This window comes from Bufo gargarizans, chromosome 1, assembly GCF_014858855.1.
Source record: "Bufo gargarizans isolate SCDJY-AF-19 chromosome 1, ASM1485885v1, whole genome shotgun sequence".
Classification (NCBI taxonomy): domain Eukaryota; kingdom Metazoa; phylum Chordata; class Amphibia; order Anura; family Bufonidae; genus Bufo; species Bufo gargarizans.
The window spans coordinates 490,907,996-490,920,519 of record NC_058080.1 but is presented as its reverse complement, the minus strand read 5'-3'; the positions used below and the strand labels follow the sequence as shown (position 1 = coordinate 490,920,519).

General features: G+C 38.9%; 1 protein-coding gene across 3 annotated transcripts in view; it reads left to right on the top strand.

Moving 5' to 3' along the window:
• The window catches only part of PCSK5 (proprotein convertase subtilisin/kexin type 5), a 437,218-nt gene that overhangs the window by 273,567 nt on the left and 151,127 nt on the right, over positions 1-12,524 (top strand). For all 3 annotated transcript variants that reach the window (XM_044273909.1, XM_044273924.1, XM_044273916.1), the window contains exons 17-20: positions 2,715-2,799; positions 5,859-5,962; positions 6,690-6,819; positions 10,853-10,968. In XM_044273909.1, the coding sequence (XP_044129844.1) occupies positions 2,715-2,799; positions 5,859-5,962; positions 6,690-6,819; positions 10,853-10,968 (435 nt within the window). The remainder of the gene's footprint in view (positions 1-2,714; positions 2,800-5,858; positions 5,963-6,689; positions 6,820-10,852; positions 10,969-12,524) is intronic.

Here is a 12,524-nt window from a genome sequence, read left to right as displayed (position 1 = left end):
TAATAACTCTTATTTGCAGTTTGCCACAAGCCATGTAGAGGACACAGCAGACATGTGGAAGAAGCTGCTCTGGTCAGATGAGACCAAAGTTGAACTTTTTGCCCTAAATGCGAAACACCATGGGGGTCATTTATCAAGCTGGCTTAGTTGCCCATAGCATCCAGATTTCTCCTTTCATTTTCCAAAGGAGCTGTCCAAAATTAAAGGTAGAATCTGATTGGTTGCTACGGGCAACTAAGCCCAGTCCTACTTCACACCAGTTTGATAAATGACCCCCTATATGTGGTGGAAAACTGCGCATCACCCTAAACACACCATCTCCACCGTGAATTATGGTATTCGCAGCATCATGCTGTGGGGATGCTTTTCTTTAGCAAGGACAGAGAAGCTGGTGAGAGTTGATGGGAAGATGGGTTGAGCTAAGTACAGGGCAATCTTTGAGACTTGAGACTTGGTGAGGTTCACCTTCCAGCAGGACAACAACCCTAAACATACAGCCAGAGCTACAATGAAATGGTTTAGACTAAAGCATATTCATATGTTAGAATAGCCTAGTCACAGTCCAGACCTAAATTCCATTGAGAATCTGTGGCAAAACTTAAAAATTGCTGTTCACAGATGTTCTCCATCCAATCTGACTGAGCTTGAGCTATTTTGCAAAGAAGAATGGGCAAACATTTCACCTTCTAGAAAAGCTGGTAGAGACATATTCCAAAAGACTTTGAGCTGTAATTGCAGAAAAAGGTGGTCCTACAAAGTATTGACTCAGGTGGGCTGAATACAAATGCACACCACATTCAAGTTTGTGGGTATAACATGAAAAAATGTGGAAAAGTTCAAAGGGGTATGAATACTTTTTCAAGACACTGTGTGGATAAGGGGGTATTACAGCTGGCAGTTACAAGCTGCACTTTCTGTTTGCAGCACACGGTAGATCATATGCAATACAGAACAGCCATGCGTAATGCTGGTATTATGGTCCTACTGGTTTATTTTTCCACTAAGAAATAAGTGTAGGCTTATCTTCTGTGCAAAAAAATCAAGATGAATGTTTAGGCGACCCATTAAGAGTCAATTGAAACCATTGCAAAATCCAAGCCATGACACTGGTGAGGACAGAGTGATACCCATACCACACAATGCCCAACCCTTCTTCTTTATACGGTTCGCTAAGGTTTCATGAGATCGCTTGTTATTTGAAGATGCCACTGACTCTTCCTGAATCTATCATCTTTGTCACCATATTAAAATGCTGCTTTCCTCCTTTATTTTCTAACTTATTTTCCAAGATATAAATACAAGTCAAATAAAAGTCAACAAATCCACCCTTAAAACCAAATTATCTAAAATATGCTGCAATAATACCAGGTGCATTCAGATCAATCATCCAGTAGTCATTTATCACATGTTGTTTCTTGATAATTTGCTTATTCCCTAAAGCTACATCCAGGATGACATTGAAAAGCCTGCCATCAATCTCTTAGAACAGTGTTCTCAGATTTATAATGTTATGCTCTGCAATGTTGCATCGAGCAACACTGTAGTAATATAACAATATAAATGAAAATTGCCTCGAATATAAGTCAAGAGATGTGTTCTTCTGTAAGGTGCTTTCATATCCTATTGAGCCAAGCTAACTTGGTCTCCTGAAGGAGTAATTGATTCTAGGTGACAACTGCTATTAAAGTAGACCTCTCTTCACCCCTGACATGTCCGTTTTAGTAAATATTTGTATTCCACATGAAATGACAGTTCTGGAACATTTATTCTTATGACTCTAACTTCTAACTTCTGCCATTTTTTGTCTATTCTTGTTAGAAGTTTATGGCTAAAGGTACAGATTGGTGTTACCAGTTAGGGGTTTGCCCCTGCATAGTCAGTCCTTGTCCAATCAATGCTGCCAGTGGCAGACTGAGAAGGGAGACCCCCCCCCCCCCCAAGCTGGTGCCATCCTTCTGTACCTTTATCAGCAGGAAAAATAGATGATTGGCACAACACAGAGTCATAAGAAACGATTCTCCAGAATTATAATTGTAAGGGGAATACAAGTGGCTGCTAAAACAGCCAAGTCAAAAGAGGTGACAGGTCCTCTTTTATTACAATAGCCAAGGGTTGTCACCAGCTTTCCACAGATTCTGAGTGAAATTTCTCAACAGAACCGATTTATACGCCATTCACTGTAAGGGATCCTTGCTATCCATACAGATTCATTGTAGGCCGCTCATCCCCATTTACATAGATGATGTGCTGCCCACAAATGCAGATTTTTAGGTGCCACATGAAAGATGCGAACACCCGATGTACAAGCGCTTGCATGTTCATTGGGCGATTGGCATCACCTTTATACAGCACAGTTATTGGGAGCAATCATTTGTCACCGATAACTGTCCCAAGCCTTGCCTTGTGTAATAGGGACAGATTTACAATTGTGTTGTTGGCATTGTATACGTACATAGTTACATAGTGATGGTTAAAAAATATTTCCATCAAGTTCAACCAGAGAAAGTGAACAAATGTGGATAAATCCTAGAATTTTATATCTCCCCCTTTTACCCAGAGGTAATAGCCAATCTGCGGTAAAAAGACAAAATCCTTGCCCTACCTAAATGCCTATTAGCATTCATTGCAAGAATTGTGTTGTCATATGCCAAATGTTTCCTGGACAAATATATTACTCCAGTATGTCTCACACTATAATATCATTTCCTTTCCAGATAAGAACCTCTGTCGAAAATGCCAAGAGAACTGTAAGACTTGCACTTCTGCTGACAATTGTACGGAATGCAGACATGGCCTGAGGTATGAAATCAATGAATTGCTGTAGCTAACCACACGACTGCACATCAAAGCCATATATTAAGAGGTCCTGAGTGAGTTTGACTCTTTCATCGTCATAAAATTTTGCAGTGAATGAAAGAGCTCAGTGAGGCAGGAGGTGGGAAATTTCTATAGTAACATAAATGCTTAAAGAGACTCTGGGTAGTGATGAAATACTAATGCGATGTGCTGCTGAGTGCATGATTCCCAACCTCAGATGACTCATAAGGTCTTTTAGCTCAGGCTGTTGCATTAAATGTCATATAGATCCTGTCAATAAAACAGAAACTTCTCATAAATATTACATTCTACCTCTTTATTCTTCTTTACTAACAGAGGTTAGCGCACATCAAGCAAGAAGGGAGCAGATATTTTACTGTGTGCTGTGTACACAGGCTGCAATAGTAACCTTAATGGGTGTCAGCGGAGTGTATGATGTTTCAGAACTTTGGATTCTAGACACTCCTTTGTTGGTCGAAGTACTTGAAGCAGCCTGTATGTTATATTATATCACTGCAAGAACACCTTCAATAGCAGCATCAGCTATATACAGTAACATAGTATATAAGGCTGAAAAAAGACATTTGTCCATCCAGTTCAGCCCGTTGTCCTGCAAGTTGATGTAGAGGAAGGCAAAAAAAAAAAAAAAATGTGAGGTAGAAGCCAAAAATTCCTTCCCGACTCCAATCAAGCAATCAGAATAACTCCCTGGATCAATGACCCCTCTCTAGTAGCTATAGCCTGTAATATTATTACGCTCCAGAAATACATTCAGGCCCCTCTAGAACTCTTTTATTGTACTCACCATCACCACCTCCTCAGGTAGAGAGTTCCATAGTCTCACTGCTCTTACCGTAAAGAATCCTCTTCTATGTTTGTGTACAAACCTTCTTTCCTCCAGACGCAGAGGATGTCCCCTCGTCACAGTCACAGTCCTGGGGATAAATAGATGATGGGAGAGATCTCTGTACTGACCCCTGATATATTTATACATAGTAATTAGATCTCCCCTCAGTCGTCTTTTTTCTAAAGTGAATAACCCTAATTTTGATAATCTTTCAGGGTACTGTAGTTGCCCCATTCCAGTTATTACTTTAGTTGCCCTCCTCTGGACCCTCCCCAGCTCTGCTATGTCTGCCTTGTTTACAGGAGCCCAGAACTGTACACAATACTCCATGTGTGGTCTGACTAGCGATTTGTAAAGTGGTAGGACTATGTTCTTATCACCGGCATCTATGCCCCTTTTGATGCAACCCATTATCTTATTGGCCTTGGCAGCAGCTGCTGACACTGGTTTCTACAGCTTAGTTTGCTGTTGACTAAAATTCCTAGGTCCTTTTCCATGTCAGTGTTACCGAGTGTTTTACCATTTAGTATGTACGGGTGACTTGCATTATTCCTTCCCATGTGCATAACCTTACATTTGTCAGTGTTAAACCTCATCTGCCACTTATCTGCCCAAGCCTCCAGTCTATCCAGATCGCTCTGTAGTAGTATACTGTCCTCTTCAGTGTTAATTACTTTACACAGTTTAGTGTCACCGGTGAAAATTGATATTTTACTATGCAAGACTTCTACAAGATCATTAATAAATATATTGAAGAGAATAGGGCCCAATACTGACCCCTGAGGTGCCCCACTAGTGACAGTGACAATCTGAGTGTGTACCATTAATAACCACCCTCTGTTTTCTATCACTCAGCCAGTTACTTACCCACTTACAGACGTTTTCTCCCAGTCCGAGCATTTTCATTTTATATACTAACCTTTTTTGTGGTACAGTGTCAAATGCTTGGGAGAAGTCCAAATATACGACATCCATTGATTCACCGCTGTTAAGTCTAGAACTTACCTCCTCATAGCCTGAATATAGGCATACAGCTATGTGCAGTCACAGTAAAGTGGTGAAAATGTTTTAAAAATTTAAATATATTTGGCCTGTATACAAAAGTATTCAGTGTTGTAGACTGTGGCTATATTATATACTGTATACACCAAATGGTCCCAGTCTAGGACGTTTTATGTCCCCTCCTTATGAGGACCTTGCTCTCCTTTTTTCATGGTATAATGACTAATCGACTTTTCTCATGGACTGTGCACACTATGGGTAACATTTGCTCATTTCCTATGAAATGTTTATTGCTTTCTTTAAAGTGATTGATCTAAGAACATTTGCAAAGAAATTGTGATTAACCTGTGAATGTCTAGCAAATGGGTTCACTTTATTGTATTTGGATACCGACTTCTTGCTATCTTAGGCCATACTTCTTAGACAGCTGTGCCTTCCAACACTCCTACACACATGCACACAAGACTGGTGACCCTCTGATAGGATTGTCCTAGACTCTAGGACAATCCTATCAGAGGGTCACCAGTCTTTCTAACCCAAGCCATTAATAGCCTAATATTGTAACTATAACCCAGTCCAGAAAACAGCAAAAGTTACTTTCTTCTACTTGTCTTGAACCAATTTCTTCAGCCTACTTGTTGCTTCCTATGTTCTCCTACATTCTAAAGACACATTTGGCCATGGCTATATATAATTAAGAAAAGGGACCTAAATTACTTTATTAATCAGTTACGTACTCAATGTTAAAGCTGAAAAGCTGACTTATCCACATCCAATATTTCTCTCATTTGTCCTCAGTCCCATGTTCTCTCATTAGCATTGAAAGTTAAACATACAGTAGACAGTTTACACTAATGGTATAAATTAGGTCTTTCATCGATTACTATATAATGATAAAATGATGTTATACATGGATGAACCATAACACATATTATACTTATGTTAAGGAATGCATTGAATATCATGTTCCTCTATAATGTTGGGATGGCTTTGCTAAGTCTGTTGTAGTATGAATGGGTTTCCATATAAGGTCCCATTGCAAAATGCTAAGTAACATATGCAGAATACTACAAACTGTCATAATACAAAGGAAAGTGATGTAACGAATTGGACCTAGACCCTCTGCCACCACAGTTTTCTCCAGAAGGAATGTGCTGCTGAGATCTTTCCTTCAGAGCTCTTCTTTCTTTAGTTTGCAGGGATCCCGATGCTTCATCAGCTGTGATGATGGAAAATACTACAGCACTGTGAAGAAGGAGTGTGATCCATGTCACAGATCCTGTGCCACATGCTCAGGTAAAGCATGTTAAATCACTTTGCATGGGCAAATATCTTATGGGATATGGAACATTTTTAATCACTGCTGCTATTTTTCTGTCTCTTTTATACATGGTTTATATACAGAATTTATTCCACTATATATTCAACACATGGTTATTTCCTGTGTTTACATTTTTACTGTTTATTCATACAGTGATCTTTATATCCCCCATCTATCTACATACCTAATCTCTAAGAGAAATGAATGACAAAATCAATTATTATGTAATATTCAATAAACTAAATGACAAATACAAACTCAAATGATAACCACAAGAAAACAGCCGCCTGCTGTTTTGGGCAATGTTGGTTACCACCTAACAGGACATCATTGCATTTCTCCTTATGATATTACAGATCGCTTTATAGGGTCTATATACAATATACATTTTCCTTAGACTTTGTGCCTACACACCGTCCTCATATTACGCTGAATTTCTCTTATGTGACATCCAGAACCTATAGATCTTTATGGCCCTGGATACTTGCAGGTTACCCAGTTACCTTCACCCCACGGTATAACCGTTATGCACTAATGTCATGAGGCCTGATGTATTGTATAATCATTCAGCTGTTAATATTACTACCTCAATCATATATACAGTATGTAGTAGTCAGTCTTGACCCTTTACCAAATACTTGTAATATATGAAAAATACTTTATTTGCGTACATATACTATGTTTTATATCTTATTAATCTAGGTCCTGGAATAGATAATTGTATAAATTGTGCAAAAGAAATCTACTTTGAAGATGGACGTTGTGTCATTTCGTGTGGCTCTCAATATTATATGGCACCACCGAAAACAAATGGGTTTAAAACATGTAAAAGGTAAGCAGTATTGACGTGTAGTAATGTGAAATATTGATTGCACTTTTAAGCTAGGAAAAAATGTTTGGTGGGTGAGATGTAAGAATAAAATACATTCACACATTAGTGTGTCCTCAGGCAATAATAATCTAATAACTAGAAGAATGTGACATAAATAATGCATAGAAGATGATACAGAAGTCAAGAAGCGTAGCAAACACACACAACCATAAATAGTCCAGAGATAAAAACAAACCTAAAATATCACTGAATATGCAGCAGTCATTTTCTTCACATACTAGCAAATTGTTACGATGCTGATTGTGCATTTACACTACACAACTAGACTCTACCTACAGCGGTCGCCTTTCCTGAGTACTGATGGTGTCTCCTTGTTCTTGGATACCCCCAGGAATTAGAATAGGGCTGAATTCTATAACAACAGGAAGGTACACGGAAGTAAACTCACTAATAGATGACAAGAAGTTAACAATGATGGCAGTGGTATTTGGGTAGAGTGCAAATGAATGATGGTGATGAGAAAAAAAAATACGTTAACAGAAACTCATTATGATCAGCAATATTTACCCAGCAACACAGCCAGAGGCGAATCATACTCACTCAGCAAAGAGATGATAATAAACAGTGTCCACACGAAAACAACAAACCTCAATGCTGTCAGCAATAAAAGGTAGAAGGACTACAAATCCCAAGTTACAGTGACCCAACACAAGTAGAGTAGAGCAGGGTGCTAGTAATACAAGGATTCTGTACATAATGTACAGAGCTCTTGCTATACCCAGCAACAACAGAGCCGACGACATGAACATTTAAAGGAAGGCTAGCCAATTAAGGTGAGCAAGATGATCATTACATCCAAATACTGGCGTAAGGCAGCAGGAGAACATGAGAAAACAGGGAAATATCTTTTGCTCCTTAGACAAACCTTTACAAATTATATATAAAACATACAGTAAGTGCACTGTAAGTCACATCAGGACTTTTCAGTACTTGGCCAAAACTTCATCCATTTGACCCATATACAGAGCAGAATTACTTGGTAATTTGATTCATTTTAACCATATGGAAGGTGGAAATGGTAAATTCAAAGGGATTTCATATGTTTGCTGCTAGCAAACTTGTGTGGTATATATAGCTTTACTCATAAAGTTAGCATAATACCCTCACAGTGAGAGCAGAACAAAAGGATGGCAGATGTGAGACTTCAAAGAAGAACAAAAGGGGAGGAGATATTGATAGTTACTCTGGGATAGCAACTGGAAGGAACAGAGTTTGTAAGAGACATGGGGAAGACTAATCATGAACTCATTTTTCTTGACTCTGTGTTCCTTTATTTTCTATTAATAAATGTAAAACTCTTTTAAACAAATACATACAGTGTTCCACTATATTCATAAATCCAAAAACCCCAACCCCCCACGTACCACCTCCCATGAGCTCACGGTAAAAAAAATTGCATAATTCCCCAAACATAAATCCTAGATAACATCTTTTATTTGGTTTACTATCAAATAAAACATAATATAATTGGTGTCTTGCTAATATAAGTGACTTCTTATTCATTTGTGCCCCAAAAGCATATTGAACCTGTAAATAATAAAAGACAATTTTATTCTCTACCATATATTCCTGTTGATTCTCTTCAAAAGTATTGCATTTATTATCATTAAACCACTGTGATAATACATTAATCCCTGCAATTTTTCAAGCTTTTGTACATAATATCCCTGCCCTATACCTTATAATACCTAAAATTGGAGTTACGAAAACCTTCAATATTCAAGTTTTCCCTCACTGAATTCCGCACACTCTGTAGCATCTTGCCTGTGACACACCTAAGTATTTTTTTTTCTATGAAGAATTTGCACCTCGAGTGCACTAATAACCAAATGACTCCTATCAACTGCTACCTTAAATCCCATCATCAATTGTGATGCTAAAAAATATTTATAGAAGTTGGGCATCTTTACTCCCCCTCTATCGTTGGTTGTGACAAACTATCTAATCCTATTCTAACTCTCTTACTATCCAAGATAAATTTGAGAATTAATTAAACAAAAACATTTGAAGAGAATCACATTTTTATGCATCCAAGCAGCCATAGACATTCTCAACCTTCTCCAAATCTTTTACCCTAATTTTCTAAAACCATGGGAAAATATTCAAAATAAAATAAAATCACTAAAGTTCTTCAAAACAATAATTTGAAAATATAACATTTTCTTATCAACTGGCAAAATGGAGTGACTACCTCAACTTCTTGTCCAATTGTCATAATTGCAGATTTTTCCCAGTTGATTCTTTTTTCCAGAATATTTTCAATGCTGAGCAATAATCTTGACAATTTTACACACCGATTAAGAGATATCCCTAACAAACAATAGCACATAATCAGCGTAAGATAAAACTAGAAAATAATATCTAAAAGCCCAGCATCCACGTTGTAATGTTCCAGCACATGGATGTCTACGGTATATTGGATCCTCTTGCTTTAATAAGGCATAAATCGATAATTTGGAGAATCGTTGTTTTAGAAAGAATATCTCATTATTCACAGAAATAGAGAACTGCAATGTTCGGAGTTGGGGGGATGGGTGCATGGCTCTGGGACAGGCCTCTTTTTCTGTTATGTCTCTTGAGAGAGGATACACACTGATCTAGCCATACATATATTCTCTATGAAAAGAAGTGTGATGTGACTGGTTAAAGAAGCCGCGAGTTTTAGTGTTTGTGCTGCAAAATAATGAGCACCAAGGCTCAGCATTTGGAAGTGACAGCGATGGCATTGGATTTTCTTACTGCATTGAACGAAAAATGTGACGATTAATGTAAATTTCCTTTTCTAATGAAAGCTTTCAGCTCCCCATACACATCAGATTAAAACAGTGAGAGGCTGCCACAGCTAATTACATCAAGGAGAAGCCGGGAATTCTGCTTCCAATTACACACATTAATACACATTACATAGCTTCACAAGGCCTCAGTGTTGACGGTCAGGACGGAGACATGATTTTATAGCATAAAATAAGACCAGCTGCGCTCCTCATAGTGGAAAGCTATTTTAGAATACCTCTTGCCAATAAATGGGTTGTCATTCCAGACGGGATTAATAGAGATGCAATCAGTGTTGTTACAATGAAATTGTTCTTGACGAGGTGTAAAAAGCATCAACACATCCAGTTTCCAGCTTGAAAATGTACTATATGCTCCATTTTGCCCACTTCTTTGTCAGTCACTGGCCACATTTAACTACAGTACATACCAATGAAGTACTGTATCCCAGTCCAGAAGTGAGCTTGTGTTTGTGATTACAGTCAGCATATGCGTTCAATTCACATGCTTTGTATTCCTATAAATGGCGTAAGTTATTTCAAATAAATGACTCTGCAAAGAGGTATCTCCCAACCATCTCACTAGTGCCAGCACTTGGAAATGTCTCCCTATGAGTCAAAGTCCGACTTTCCAACAAGCCTTGAGATTTGACAAGGGAATATAGCCTGGCCAGATATCTATCCGTAGCCAGCTGTTTCAGGGTGCTTGCTCCTCATCAGTATGGAGTAGGATTCTGGCTGGCTAGGTGCGATGCCTTGGAAGAGGCTTAGGCAGGGTGCTGAATCTCCTTAAAGAGACCAGTCCTGTATGGAAACTTACTGTAAGTACTCCATGGTTTGGAGACATATTGGCAGTGCTCCATGGGAAATGAATATGCAAAGAGGTATCTTCCAAGAAAGAGAACCATCTCACTCATGCCGCCTTTTGTAGGGGGCTCCTTATGAGTCAAAATTCTGGATAGCAATACAAAGTCCATGGACAAGAGTGACACTATTTCTAGAAGAAATTAGTTGTGTTTTTCTAGTCAAGTACAAGTATCTGGATTCGAACATCTAGGTTCTGAACAAATGTCCTGACCTGCTGATTTTCTTCCCACCGACGTGCAGCATGTTTGTCCTTATGTAACAGTTCCAGCTTGTCAAATATAGGCACTTCTAATCATTTCTTAGATTACATGGAACATATTACTGATGTTTTACAGATGTGATGGCAGCTGTTTATCCTGTGCTGGGCCCGGGGACAGAAACTGTACTACTTGTCCGGATGGCTATCTACTGGAAGGCAACACGTGTCTAGTTGGAACGGTGTGTAAAGATGGTGAGTCCATTGATTGATGTGATAGACTTCATATAATGCAAACAGCAAGAACACATGAAGGTTGTTTGCAAAATGTGGGTCTGTAAAGAAGTAAAGAAAGAATATTTGCTCGAGAATCTGGTTTTTACTTTCTGTGCCAGTTGTGGAGCTGTTTTATGATGAGCGCGGCAGATAAGGACCGAATGTACCTCTGATGGGAGGATGAGTGATGGATTGCTCTGACATTCCGTGTGCTGTCTATACACTGTTTATCTGTGAATACTGAACCTTTATAACCACTGTGCCCTTCAGATAAATCGCAGTGTCCTGCAACAATTTATTTTTACTGCCACTCATGGCAAACCTTACAAAGAATGTCAATGTTAATGCAGGCCGAGCTCATATTACTGAGACATGAGGCTGTGAATTACAAACACAATATTTTCATCTCAAGCAGCAGGATGATCGCTAGGTTGCAGGCAGCACTGCAAACATTGGGGTCTCAGTGCAGCCGACAATTTCACACTGATGCACTTTGTACATACTACAGAGTGCATATTAAGGCTACTTTCACACTAGCGTTTCTATTTTCCGGTATTGAGATATGTCATAGGGTCTCAATACCTGAAAAAAACGCTTCCGTTTTGTCCCCATTCATTGTAAATGGGGACAAAATGTAACTGAACAGAACGGAGTGCTCCAAAATGCATTCCGTTCTCATACCGGAGAGCAAACCGCAGCATGCTGCACTTTGCTTTTCGTCATGGGATGCGGAGCAAAGCAGATCCGTCATGGCCCACAATGCAAGTCAATGGGGACGGATCCGTTTTCTCTGACACAATCTGACACAATAGAAAACGGATCCGTCCTCTATTGACTTTCAATGGAGTTCATGATCCGTATTGGCTATGATCCGTTCATAGCAGATGCAAATGGTTGTATTATTAGTAACGGAAGCGTTTTTGGGAAACCCTGCCGGATCCAGTAAAAATGCTAGTGTGAAAGTAGCTTAAATATGAGATGATAGGTGTCACGGATGTGTGAAATGGAAATGACCCATTTATCAACAAGCTCAGAGAGCCATCAACTATAGTATTCATGGACTGGCATCCCACAGGTTAATGACATAAACTATATTTATGTAGCATGCTGCTGGTGGATGCATCCGCTCTATTTCTGCATTTACTATCCAATGTACTCTGTATGATTAAATGCACTAAACGTAGTAAAGGCTTGCAGCACTCCTGTCTAGTCTCATCTGCCACCGCCATGCAGAATATAATGAAGCAGCTCTAACTAGACTGAATGATACGCAATGATATGGCATAACTAATTACATAATAGCGTTTTGATGAAAAACCCATTAAGGTAAAATGTCTTTGTGTAATCATTCCCTTTCTACTTGCCTTGATTGTTTCCCAGTCGCCTGGCATCCCCCAGTCATTATTGAACTCCACAAATAACATATGACTGGGAATCAGGAAAAAGTGGCTCGCGGCACTGGATTACTACCTTAAAGATAATAGGATACGATAGGAAAAATCCTATAGAATTTGTAGGTAATTGTCATTGTTTAA